Below are 14,235 nucleotides of genomic sequence, written 5' to 3' on the forward strand. Positions count from 1 at the left end.
AAGGAATTTTATAAAAGGGGATAAATGAGTGTAATGGAACAACCAGCCCTTTCTGCTACAAAAGGAAGCTGGAGAAGTGGTATCAAAGTAATTCATAATTTGATATTAAAAACTGTTTTTCTGTCTCAAGAGTTATAGTTATAACTCTATATCTTCTTTTCAAGTGGAATTTTGAGAACATTGTGTTTGTGATTTGTGTCTGAGATTCTAGTTATGTGTGTGTGTGTGTGTTTGTGTGTGTGTATACCACCAAATAATGGTGCAATTCTTTCCCTTTCTGCTTGCCCTTGCAAATGTATTAAATTATATTTAGCTTTATAAGAATTGGAATTTTAATTTAATTTTAAAATTTCAGTGTAATATTTTTTTAACTTTGCTAGTTGCTTATTTTGAAAGATGAAGGACTGCAGGTAAGGACTGTAATGACAGTCGTGAATCGCAATTATTTGAACTGCTTGCTTTAGTCTAAAGTTGAATTTATGTTTTTTAATTATTTTATTTTTAAGTAATTTCTACACCCAGCAGGGGGCTCAAGCTCACTACCCTAAGATCAAGAGTTGCTTGCTCCACTGACTGAGCCAGGAAGGTGCCCCGAGTTTATGTTTTAATATTCTTTTCCAGATCCTGTTGTTTTGTAACTGTATGTGTGAAATATACATTTTGAAGATGGAAAATATAATTTTTGAGGACCTTGTAATGTATACAAGTAAAAAGATTGTGGTTGTAAATTCTTTGCATATACGTAAAGCTTAGTTGTATAATAAGTAGATAGTTAAAAGAAGCTTTCTATAGACTACAAGTAAGACACAGTAGGTATTTGTTTATGGCACAGAAAGTGAAACTGTTGTGGGAAGAGATCAAGGAAATCTTAGAGGGTTGTATTTTAAGGGGTGAATTAGAAGGATATTCTTAGTAAAGGTAATGAATAAGGTGTTCAGAGTATCTATCAGAAACGAGAGGGGCACCTGGGTGGCTCAGTCGGTTAAGCGTCTGACTTTGGCCCAAGTCTTGATCTCACAGTTCATGGGTTCAAGCCCCACATCAGTCTCTGTGCTGATGGCTCAGAGCCTGGAGCCTGCTTCAGATTCTGTGTCTCCCTCTCTCTCTCTGCCCCTTCCCCGCTCACACTCTGTCTCTCTCTCTTTCAAAAATAAACGTTGAAAAAAAAAAAAAAAAGAAATGAGAAAGAAGGTAGTGTGTGAGGAGAACTCTAAATACCACCTTCATATATAGATCCTTGAGTTTTGTAAGAGTCATTGCTGCCATAGTGCCTACATAATGTAACTAATAAAGGATATTGTTATTCTCAGTTAGAAGTTCTCTCATTTCTTTTTTTACTCTGTTTTACTTCCTATCTTGCTTGAAGACATTTATTCCTTTCTACTTCTTTGTTTTTAGTTGCATAATACTTCATAAGCTTCCTGCATTTAGGAATTGTATCTTATTGATGTTTTTGACAAATGTCACATGTTAAGGAAAAAACCCTTGTAATTAGGAATGATAAGACCACTATTAAAAGTATAAGATTGCTTTCCACATTGCCTTCCTTAAAATTCAATAAATATTTGTTTATTGAAAGGCAAGAATCCTTTTGTTTTAGGTGAAGTGCCAAAAAGCGAAGTAAGATATGCTATAGTTCTTTTTTTTTATTTAACTTACTATTATCTACAGATGTTAGATTTTTTTTTTTAAATAATTGAACATGTAATTTACTTAAGCACCAACTAGATAAATGGACAAAAGGTTGGACAGGCATTTTGCATATGAAAAATTATAAATTGTGAGACAACTTTTAGAAAGAAAGTTTTCCATCTCATTCATTAAGAAATAGAAGAAAGCAAGGAAACACCATTGCTCACCTATTAATAAGTTTCTAAGATTTAACTCTGAAGGACATAATGTGTGTAAGTTAATAAGGGTTTGATAAAAAGATGGAATTAAATAATTATTTTGTGTTTTAAGTTTGTGTAATTCTTTCCTTTTCCATCAAACTTAAGTGATATAAAAGTTGGAAGATAGCAAATAAATGAAGAAACAAAAAGGCGAAGGATTTTCCTAAAATCAGTAATATAATGAAGTGGAAAGAGCAATAATTTTATACTGGGATCTGGGAATTTAGAGTCTGCCAACACTATTACTTAATATAAAATGGTGGTACTACCTATCTGATAGGGTGGTTGTGAGGGTTAAATGAGATTAGATATAAAAAATACTTAGCAGTTTTTCCTGGCACACTTTTCTGTCTTCAATCAATTGAATCAATTAGGCATGAATATTTAAGAGGCAGCTAGTTGAAGCTATACGGAACCCTCAATGGAGGAGATATATAGAAAATGGCAATATTCTTGATTATTGGAGCTGGAATTTAAATGCATTTAAAAAGTAATTTCAAAAAGTAGTTTTAGAAGACCATTCACTAGTAGAGAAGAATAAGCATTTAAAGAAGTAGTTTATTTGCAGGGCACCTGGATGGCTCAGTCAATTAAGCATCTAGCTCTTGATTTGGGCTCAGATCATGATCTCATGGTCTGTGAGTTCTGCCCATGTCAGACTCCATGGTGACAGTGTGGAGCCTGCTTGGGATTCTCTCTCTCTGCCCTTTCCCTGCTTGTGTTCTCTCTCTCTCTCTCTCAAAAAAAAGAAAAGAAAGAAAAAGAAACCCCAAAACTTTAAAGAAGTCATTTATTTGTAAAGGTTTGTGAAGGAGTCTACCTTTAGAACTGTTTTATTTTAAAAGGCATTTAAAGAATAAAAGCCTTACAAGATTACTAAATTTACTAAGTTTACAGCCATTTTCTCATATTAATTTTTTATCTTCACAGTTGGTCACGTTTTTTCAGACAATCATCATTGCCAAAGTTAGGGATGAAATAATTTATTTTGGGGACTAGATCCACATATGCCATCGTTTTTTTGTTTTTTGTTTTTTAAATAAAGGGTGCAAAGTGCTCCCTCTCTCTTTATTAACCCTCCAGGTATGGAACTTGTTGGACATGCTCACTCAAAATTAAAGCCAGACAAAGTGTCTGTTTTCTTGTAGAATCATTCATGTGGCCAAGTTCCTGCCCCTTAAGAAACAAATTTCACCACATAAGTTTGTTTACTGATCTTCTGATTATTTTAGTTTGATGTTTTATTTTATTTACACAGGTTTAATGAATAGCTGATTAATATTCAAAGAATTCCCTATTGTCTGGTTAACAAAACTACATACATTTGACATGAGGTTTAAGAGTTAGCTTCCATCTAGGGGCGCCTGGGTGGCTCAGTTGGTCAAGCGTCCAACTTCAGCTCAGGTCATGATCTCATGGTCTGTGAGTTTGAGCCCCACGTTGGGCTTTGTGCTGACAGCTCAGAGCCTGGAGCCTGCTTCACATTCTGTGTCTCTCTCTCTCTGTTCCTCCCCTGCTTGCACTCTGTCTCTCTCTCTCTCTCTCTCTCAGAAATAAAGATTAAAAAAAAAGAGCTTCCATCTAGATGTTTTGTAAAGTGTAATAACTTATCTGCTTGATTACAAGATCAGGAACCAAGAGCCATCTAATTTATCTCAATGAGTTTTCACCTGCAATACTTAAAACTGTAGGGTATTATGGTTCTGAGATTTATGCATTTGTCAATATTGTTCTGTCAGGAAATGATATTCTTTATTCTCATTAAACTTGGGAATCCATAAATTATAGAAGAATTACTAAATTGAATTTCTGGGAGGACTTATGAGGCATCATTTTTTGCATTTGCAGGGCAGTCATTTCTACATTTGAGGTGTAGTCTTTGTTCCCTGTCATACCTAATTATAAGCTACCTCTTTTTTAAATGTCACATTTCTCTTGTAGTCATGGTTACCAATTTGATTTATCCAATTTTATCCTGACAGGAAGGAAAACATTCTTATTGGAACTTTGTAAACTAGTTTATAAAAAAGTAAAGAGATTCAGTTTAGATAAAGCCAATAATATTTTCAGTATTTTTCTACAGAATGGTTTTTTAATTGTTCTGGTGGCTTATTAATTATAACCAATGTTAAGATCTTTCACAGGATATTTTCCCCCTGGAATTCTGAAGATATTAGATCAAGGTATTATTATTTATACAAAATATATTAAAATTTTTTTTAATGTTTATTCATTTTTGAAAGAGAGAGACAGAGCACAAACAGGGGTGAGGTGGAGAGAGAAGGGGGACACAGAATCTGAAGCAGGTTCCAGGATCTGAGCTGTCAGCACACAGCCCGACACAGGGCTCGAATTCACAAACTGCAAGATTATGACCTGAGCCAAAGTCAGACGCTCAACTGACTGAGCCACCCAGGTGCCCCTATATGAAATATATTTTAAATTGAAGGTTAAGATAGATTAAGAAGAAAGTGTTTTCTCTTGTAACCGTTAAAAATAAAAAACCATAGTTAAGTCAGTTCATTTACTTGTAAGTAATTCTTGTTTCACTGATCTAGGGTTAAGTAATCTATTTACACAAAGTTGTCTGCACTGGACTAACAGAATCGTAGAAATCCTCACCCATTCTCTTGATTTAGTGATTACAGATGTTGATTCATGAAGGTAAGGTCAGCTTTATCCCAGGATGCCTGTATCCAGGAGTCTCTTCTACATAACAGTAACAGTTCAGATGATTTGGTTCAGTCCTTTACTAAGGATCTTTTGATGTACATCTTTCCTTCTTTCCTGGGGTACAGTGGCAGCAAGGATGTTGACTCATTTTTGTTTCTTGAGTCTCATTGCTACAGTTGGTCTAGTTGCTCTCTTCATATGGTATACACTGCTGTTATTAGAATTTTATTCACAATGTTTGGATTTCCTTTACCCCTTGTCTGTGTAGCACCCTTGTTTTCCATGTGTCATGTCTTTTTATTGGTTTATTCATTAGAGGAAGAAGACCGTATTCTCTAGTAGCTTTTTGAGAAAGAGTAAATGGGAAGTATATTTTGTGAAACTGTATGTATCTGAAAATTATCGTTGTATATTAGATACTTGATTGATAGTTTGGCTAGGTATAGAAACCTAGGTTGGAAAATATTTTTCTTCAGAAGTTTAAAAGCACTGTTCCATTGTCTTCTTGCTTCTGTTACTGCTGAGAAATCTGAAACCATTCTTATTTGTGATTTTCCCTTCACTGGCCGCTTGTAGAATTTGTTATTAGTCTTCAGTGTTTTGAAATTTCACTGCAATTCTTTGATGTGGATATGTTTATCATTGTTTGCTGGAATTCATCAGGCCCTTTCAGTTTGGCAACTCTTGTTTTTCAGTCTTGGAATTTTTTATTAAGTGATTTCATTGGTGATAGTTGTTTTCCATTCTGTCATTCCAATGTGAATTTTTGGAGGGGTACTTGACTTTTCTTAGATTTTTTTTTTCCGTCGTATTTACAGCTTTGTCTTTTTGTTCAGCTAGATTTCTTCAACTTTGTCATCCAGTTCTTCTATTGAGTTTTTCATTTTTTATGTTATGTTCTTAATTTCTACTTTTTGGTTTTAGCCTGTAGTCTATTTTTTTTTTTAAGTAAACTCTGTGCCAACATGGATCTTGAACTCACAACCCCAAGGTCAAGAGTCTTATGCTCTACTGTATGAGCCAGCCAGGAACCCCTAGTATTCTATTATTGACATATGATTGTATTATCTTTTCTTATCTGAGAATATTAATTTTTTTGAAGTTTTTTTTCTTGCATAGTCTTTGTGAGTTTTTTTGTTTAGGTTGTTTTTTGGTTTGTTTTTGGTCTTTGTCTTCCATGTGAGACTTGTCTCAGTTGTCCTTTTTTTCTTGCCTGGCTGTTGTGGAAAATTAAGAAGTTGATTAGAATATCTAAATTTGTCAGCTTTTAAGCTTTTTAGGCTTTTCTGTGTGGGGTGGTTTTGAGAGCTCCCAAGACCTTACAGTCTTGTGTTTTGTGGTTTTTAAGTACACTCCGTTTTCATTTTCTTATGTGGAGAATAAGGGTCTGATTGGTAGCATTCTGGAAGATTAATGGAAGAAAAGGACTAGGTGTCTCTGCAGCCAGCATTTAGTCCCTCTCTTTTTGGTATGCCACTCTCATTTTTAACTGTGGATGTTGCCTTCATAGTTTTGCTAGGACTCTAGAGAGGAGGTATTCAGTGGAATGTGGTAAGGATATCGATGGTATCTTATTGATTTGCAAACAGCTTTCACTAGTATTCCCTTTTTCAGTCATACCAGCCTTACTGTTTGCTCCCTTCGTCCCAGTCGTCCTTGTTCTTTTAGTTGCTATGTCTTTTGAAGTTGCCGCCATGTAACTTAAATTGGTTCTTGTCCCCAGTGAAGCATGTACTATGATGTTTTGGGAACTGCTAAGTTAGTTACCAGTGGTTTTGCTTATTTTCATCTTCCCAAATCTTTTTAGCTATTTTCTTTTTTACTTTTCTCCTTGTTCCTAAGGATTTATGCTTTCAAAAACTACCTTCATTGTAGTTTTAGTGGGCTTTGAGAGAGGGAAATTAAGGTGTTTTCATTTCATTGTCTTAATACCATTCTCATGTTTATTTTTTCTTTTAGCATACGTAAGATTGGTAATAACATGTAACTGAAGTATATTAGTTAAATAAAAGTGTATTTACTTTTTACTTGATATAGTGAAACCTGTTATTTAGGTTCTATGGAATCTTCAATATTTTGCATATGTAAAATCTTGTAATAGTATGGTATATGTTATATAAAAGGTTATAGTAGTTAATTACAGTTATTCTCTTCCAGTTCTCTTTGTTGCTTGGGCAACCCATAGCAAATGGTCACATTCTCTGCTCATAAAAATTTGAAATTTTGGTACTCTTGTTTTACATGATTAAGACTGAAATGAAAAAATTATGTGAAAAGTGCTAGTTTTTATTTAGAAAGAGATAAAACATTGAGTAATCATGGAAATGTTTACCTAATATTTGAAGTAGCTTTGAAATGTGTTTGCTTTTACAAATAAACAATAATTGGGTTCATTAAGACTTATCCTATTTAAAGCAAATTTCTTGTATGACATAAAAGTCAAGCTGTATTCTTAGTAAAATTTGAAAATGTAAAAGTAAATAATATACCTATGTTCCATAATTTTCTATAGGCTTTTTTCATAGTTCAGCTATTCTGAGCACATAGTAGATCCTATAAAAACACTAAAAACTGGACAATGCTCTACAAAAGGTATTTTTTCTATGTTGAGTTTTAAGTACAGAGGTGTTTTAGGACAAGGCTAAAAACTTGTTGACTCATTAGTTGACTTCTTTTTCCTAGAAAGTAAGATTTGAGCTCCTGAAAATGAACGTTTTAAAGATGTAGAATTTTCTGAGATTTTTATAGTAGAAATGAAAACACTGGGAATTAACTTCAGCTCAATATCCGTCTATTGAACAAATACTGTGTTTCACACTATGGAAGTGAATGGGAAATGACATAAGATGTAATTTCTGTCCTTTAGGAACTCATGTATAAAGATATAAGCAATGAAATGTGATAAGTGTAATGATGGTATGCACAAAAGATCTTGAGAGAGAAATTACAGCTGGCTTGGGGGATGGGTATTGTAAGGGGAAAAGAGAATAAGTAAAAGATTGTTACTGATGAGATAATTTAGGTTGAATCATGAGTAAGATTTATTGGGTGAACTAGGATAGTTTCTTTAGGATAGAGTGAAACATATGGGCAGTGGCAACAGTTATCTGAATAACAGTGTAAGTATTTTTCTTTTCTGAACTATTTTCATGATGTGTAGAAACAGAACCAATGTGGGAAGAAATGGGTGATGGAAGTTCCATGGGCTCAGACTGGGTGTAGTCTAGGATGGATTTCAGCTCTTAGCACTTTTGTGAAGTTACTTAATCTTTGAGCCTGTTGTTTTCAGTCATGAGTTGGAAGTAACATAACCTCATAGGATTAGTGTGAGAATTAATTGAAATGATGCATGTAAAACTCATCTGAAGATTTGATCTATATTAACGTACTTCCCTACTGCTTTGTTTTCTAAAGTCTCATGTGTGAAGTAGATAATCAGTATATTTATTGTTTTTTTTTTTTTTTTTTTTTAATGTGCCTTGGGATAATAGAGAAAATCTAGTACATTGGTAGTTAAATGATTGTATTGGCTGGAGGAGGATTGGTACAATGAGGGAATGTAGATTATGTCTTTTATTTTGAAGTCTAAATTGGGTGAAAAGAAGTTGTTATAGCTAATAGTAATAGCCAGCAACTTAGCTTGCTTCAAAAAGCTTAGACTGAGAAAAAAGTAGTCAGGATTTACATTGGAAAAGTATTTGGCAAGACAGGGGAGGCTTGGGGAGGAGGGGATGGGACAGGGTACATTTGAGGGTGTGTTACATAATTTAAATTTTTGTAGAACAGACTTCCAAAAGAATCTGCTTCCTGAATATTAGAAGTTGCTCATTCAGCAGCTTTAAAAATTTTGGCTATTTGTCTTGACATTAACCTTAGTCACATTTCAGTGCCACAGTAATGTCTATCCTGTTTGAATCTTTCACAGTTTACCAGTCTCTTGATTTTAGCAACTAGATTTGAGCCATCCTCAGAGAATATTATTATTATTATTATTATTTTGAAGAATTAATCTGGCTTGGTTAAATGTAACCTTTTTCCCCCAATGTACTATTTGAAGCAGTTTTTACGTACACCGTCCAATTTGACTAATGGAGAATAAGTAGGGATCTTTTAAAAAGCTGAATAGTTTTGTTTCATTTTTAAACTTTTGTTATGGGAAGATTTAAATATATACAGAAATAAAATGAAAGAATCAACTCCATGTGCCCATCACTCAGCTTGAACAATCATCAACTTATGGGGCCAATCGCCTTTTGAATATATCCCTTCTACCTCCCTGCACCCTTAATGAATTTTAATAAATCCCTACATCTAGTGGTGGATAGACACAAGATCACATAGGGCAGCTAGATTTTAGGAAGCTTAACCAAGGAAAAGAGAAGGAAAAGGTGGATTTCCTAGATGATGTGAGCTATCTATCAAGCACACAGGTTCCTTCTGTGCTCTTGTCCTTCACTTCTCTTGATGGGTAGGTTACTGCCAAGACAGATTTGTTGGGATCTCGCTCAAATTTGTCTTGTTTATATATCCACTTTCCGACTGAATTTTACCCCTTTGTTCTCCCTATTTTCTTTTTTTCCTCCAGGGGTGTCTACATTATTTATTTTTATTTGTTTTTCACCCATATTAAAATGTTGGGAGGTCTGTGGCAGGGCATGAAATTTAATTTGCCCTGGGACCAAACACTCACCTGGAAATGTCTTTGTGGCCATCTGGACTACAAAAGAGAAGAAATTGTTTTTATCTTTATAGCTGATGACTCAAAATAAGCTTTGTTGTCATTGTAGCTCTAATGACTCTAGTCTCTTCCCAGCGATTACTTAAAATTATTGTCGAGATTCAAAAATTTGACTGCAAGCTTTAACCATTCTGCTAGATTTGAGGACTTTGGGGCTTAGATTCTGTGGGGAAAAAGAATAATTAGCCTTCTATAAATGGAAATTGACTATCAGGATTTAAACAACTTAATTTTCCAGAAATTTTAAAAATTGGCACTCTTTTTGTGATAAAAGTACTATAAAAGACAAAAAAAAAAAAAAAGGGGCCTTGAGCAGACTTTTTTTTTCTGGACTGAAATGGAGGCTTTCTTTCAAGCGAATTCCCTGATGTTTGCTGTGTGTGATTTGGCTCTATCTCTGTAACTGCTAATATGTGGCATGGACTTCAAGCTGTCTGGGATCTGGATGTGCCCAAAGTCTGTATTGCAAGTCGGGGTGGATTCGCAGGCATTGTGTTACAAAACTGGCTTGCTGCCTTCTCTGTTTTTTGTGTCCTAAGCAGCTGCATTGTTTGTTGCAGTATATGCATTAGCTGTTGTCTGTGTTCAGTTTCCTGCAGGCTGAAAAAGTGGGAGGGACTTTCTTTGATACATAGCTGAGTTTTCACTGTGTGAGTTCTTGAGTGCACATTGCAGCCATCTTAATTACACTTTAGTGCAACTGAGACAGTGCAGCTGTCTCAAAATGGCTGCTGACCTAGTCTTTGTAGCTGCTTAGGCAGCAACTATGCCAGTGAGGAGACTTGGCACATGCATCAGGACCAGAGGTAAGAACCAATTACTCTTTATCTTTGAACATTTTAATTAAAAAATACTTGAATTTTACTGAGTTTATATAGCAAGGTGAACTTGGAGCTTGCTAAGAAGTTGAAATGTTTGCTTTAAGCCTCTTTTATGGAAACAGTACATAGGATGGTGAGGTCAAAGGTTAAATTCCTGTAATTTCTCACCATCTTATGTTCTGTCATTGCCAGAACATTAGATCACCACAGTAGTGCTTTTCTGGCCCTAATTAACTTAGTATTCTTTTTGTGTTAGATATTTTAGTTTGCTTGATATTTTTTTGTAAAAATTAAAAACAATATATTTTCTGAATAGATTTTTTTTTTTTTTTTTGGAAAGAAGCCATAAATAAGCCTTGTTTTACATGAAGAGTGAGATTTTTCCGTGTGTGTGTGTGTGTGTGTGTGTGTGTGTGTGTATGTGTGTGTGTGTTGGAGCTTTTGTTTGGTAGCTTTCTGAGAAGAATGTTAATTCTCTGAATATAAGTCATAGTTACAGAAAGAAAAAAAAATTTAGCACTGTTAGACTTTTTTTTGTACAGTGCGTTCCAATTTTTTCTCATTATGCTGCCTCCTCTGGGTCATTCAATTCTTTCATATTTTTAATGGTGATAACTTTTTATGCTAATTACTTTTTGCTTAAATTGTCATTCAGATTCAGATTTTGAGTTTAGAAACAAGTTCACATCTAGCTCTGGATACCCCCTTTTTTTTTCTAGCTAATGTGTTCTAATACAACAGAGCTGAAAGAAATACTCAGTTGTTTTAGTTAATTGATATTAATTGCTGATGTCCACATTAGCCTTAGTTTAAACCTGTGGTATTGTTAAAAATAATATAATTCAATGATTTTGTAAATTTAGTTTCACAGTTTGCAAAAAGCTTTCTTAACATTCTTCTGAAGTAGAAATGTTTATTGAGATATGATAAGTTCATAGAGATCCAGAGAGTATGAAGTTTTTATTCATATATTTCAGACAGCAGAACTGTTACACTTTAAGTTCTAATGTTTAAATTGTGGTACTTACTAAAATTTTTTTATAGATGGTATAGTACATTTCTCTAATTTTGTTTAGAGTATTATGAATATATCCCTGACTAATATGACATAGAACAGTAAGTTTTGAACTTTCTAGATAGAGCAACTTTTCAAAAACAGCAACTTTTTGCACATTAAATTCTTATGAAAGACCCCTGTATTTAAAAGGGATACATATGGTGTTTTATTGTTCTGTATTTATTTTATAATTTAAGTTTATAGCATTTATTTATTGTAAGTTTATTTAATAAAATGAGAGCAATTAGGCTGTTATGATGAAAACAAAAGTTTGAAACCAGATGATATATGACAATTATAATCTATTAATGTTAGGATCTAGGTTGCTTCTTTATAGAACTCCAGGTGCTAGGGACTGTAGGATTCAGTATACTAGAACATGTGTTATGTTTTTTTCTTTTTCTTAATTTCATAAAGGTAGAGTATAAGATCTATATTTGCACAGTTTAACAGTTTGGAATTGCTGCCTTGCCACAAAATTATGTTTATATTTGTTCTACTGTTGTTTTTTTTTTGAAAGAAAATAATTGCTTTTCCTAACTTAATCATTGCCCATTTATACAGTGGCTTAAAGTATATTTGGGATCACTCCGTTTCATTAACAGCTTTAACATATTTGTTTCACTTCCATTAGCTTATTATTTTGTGAAGTTGTTAGGACTCTTTTATGTGATATGGTGGATTCTTATAATTGGAACATTACTTTATGTAAATACAGTCATATGAGCTTGCCCCCCAAAGAGAGGAAGAACAAATTCAGTGTGTGAGAGAGATTTTATCCATCATGCTTTTCAGTAAGGTTTTGCCCTAGAGTGAGTATGACACAGGAAGTGAATGTGTGATGCCCTTAATCATTATTATTATTTTTATGCCTCTCATAGAATGAACAGCTCACTGTATATCAAATATTTCATACAGTCCAAGCCAGTTACTCAGTTTGTTCTTGTTTATTGTTAGAGAAAAACTTGTGAGGCTGAAATTATTGACCAACTGATGTTGATCTTCAGAGTGGGACCTTGGGGGAAATTTCACTTGTCTACTCTTTTTGCCTTCTATTGTGGATTATACAATTTATCTCTACTCTCTGCAAGATGACTCCATTGATTATTACTTGTACATGGGGAAACAGGAACACTGTGGTTGCTTGGGATATTCCTAATTCTTTCCCTGCCATGTTGCATTTTTGCAACTATAAGCATAAACTAGACCTCAATGGGATTATTACTTTTGGGGATTGGTGACAGTTTTCAAATTGTCTATGCTGAATTCCAGGTTAGCTATTAGGTGAATAACTGAAGGCATAATAAATCTGGGAGCTGGGTAATTAAGGTTTTGTGTTATTATTTTGTCACTTCTTAGCTCCCTATTTGTTTATCCTTTTTCCTAAGCCATTTCATTAGTATAAGCCTTTAAGGAAAATGTTGATGTAGTGGAAAGAACATGGATGAAGAGTTCAAACCTAAATTTGAGTTGTTTTTACTACTTTCTTCTTATATTGGTCAAGTCATCCCATTTTTTTTTTTTTAATGTTTGTTTATTTCTGAGACAGAGAGAGACAGAACATGAGTGGGGGGGAGGGGAAGAGAGAGAGGGAGACACAGAATCAGAAGCAGGCTCCAGGCTCTGAGCTGCAGGCTCTGCAGCACAGAGCCCGATGCGGGACTCGAACTCACAAACCGTGAGATCATGACCTGAGCTGAAGTCTGTCGCTCAAACGACTGAGCCACGCAGGCGCCCCAACTCATTCCATTTTCTGACTGTTGTTTCCTCATCTGTAAAATGGGAAAAAATTCCTATCTATTTGGCAAGAATAGGCTAAGAATTAGTTTATATAATGTTTCTGAAGAGTACCATAAAATACTTTACAAGTGTCCAGCATGCTAATTTTCCAGTAATATTTGAATGCTTTCTACTTTATTTGCTTCTCAGATGTCCTGTACTTTATTAAATGTGATTGGATCAAGGAATGTGGCATGTTTAAACCGTATGGGAAATTTCTCATATAGCTCATACTCAGAAGCAAGAAGTGCTGACTAATATTAGTACATCTAGGGTCGCCTGGGTGGCTCAGTCGGTAGGGCATCCAACTTCGGCTCAGGTCATGATCTCATGGTTCATGGGTTCGAGCCCCACGTTGGATCTGTGCTGACAGCTCAGAGCCTGGAGCCTGCTTCGGATTCTGTGTCTCCCCCTCTCTCTGCCCCTCCCCTGCTCATGCTTTGTCTGTCTCTGTCTCTCAAAATTAATAAATGTAAAAAAAAAAAGTTTTTAATATTAGTACATCCACATCCACTTGGTAATATGTTGTATTCATGTTTCTACTACTGGTCCTATTCTGTTACATAAATTAGCCACCTTTTGCTGTATGTGGATAGTGCCAGGTATGTTTATTAAGTAAAGCCAATGTAGAATGTTGACATTACAGAATTAGGGGAGTAAGTGGGAGAAATGTTTCAATTCTAGTCTGGCTGAATCCAAATATACCCTGAGAAAATAATTTCTCTGAAGAGATGATTTGAATTCAGGGCCTAGAATTTTCTGTGTTTCAGTATACGTGAGGATCTTAACAGTAGAGTTTTCTTTCAGTAGCCACAAATTGGCAGCTGACAGACTTTATTCTTTAGCCGCTGTCCTACTTGTCCAGTCATTAAAGCTGTCAGATTTTACGCAAAAATCTGGATGTCTCATCTCTGAAAAATGGGCACTGCTAACAATGTATTTCTGCTTTAGAAAAATAATCTACAGTGGAGTAGCTGCTGTCCCTTCAGATAGGGACTATATAGTTCACATTTGGTCCTATTCACTAATTACATTACCTGCTGGGCCCCTGTAAACTCCTTTTAAATCCCTATCCTAGTTATTTGACAGGTTGTTGACAGCCTTTTATATTTAGTATGTAGCTTTTAACCTAGAAGAAAGTAAACATAAGTAAAATCTAGCCCTCATTACTTGGTAGGAAAGACCACATATGTGAAGACAGTTTATTCGTTAGAAGGTGTGGCACATTTGCTAATCTTCAGCCTTGTCCTGATTTCTGTATTAGAGTACGGTGGT

The 14,235-nt window shown here is 34.6% G+C and overlaps 1 protein-coding gene across 3 annotated transcripts in view; it reads left to right on the forward strand.

The window, feature by feature from the left end:
* ATF7IP (activating transcription factor 7 interacting protein) overlaps positions 1–14,235 on the forward strand; it is a 120,729-nt gene that overhangs the window by 6,692 nt on the left and 99,802 nt on the right. The window contains exon 1 of one of the 3 annotated variants that reach the window (XM_060658309.2): positions 7,027–10,109. The exons of 1 other annotated variant lie outside the window; for it this stretch is intronic. In XM_060658309.2, the coding sequence (XP_060514292.1) occupies positions 10,093–10,109 (17 nt within the window). In that variant the 5' untranslated portion in view covers positions 7,027–10,092. Of the gene's footprint in view, positions 1–7,026; positions 10,110–14,235 lie in introns of those variants that run through there. One more of the 3 variants, XM_060658308.2, reaches the window with a different exon arrangement.

This window comes from Panthera onca, chromosome B4 (assembly GCF_046562875.1).
Source record: "Panthera onca isolate mPanOnc1 chromosome B4, mPanOnc1 haplotype 2, whole genome shotgun sequence".
Taxonomy (NCBI): Eukaryota; Metazoa; Chordata; class Mammalia; order Carnivora; family Felidae; genus Panthera; species Panthera onca.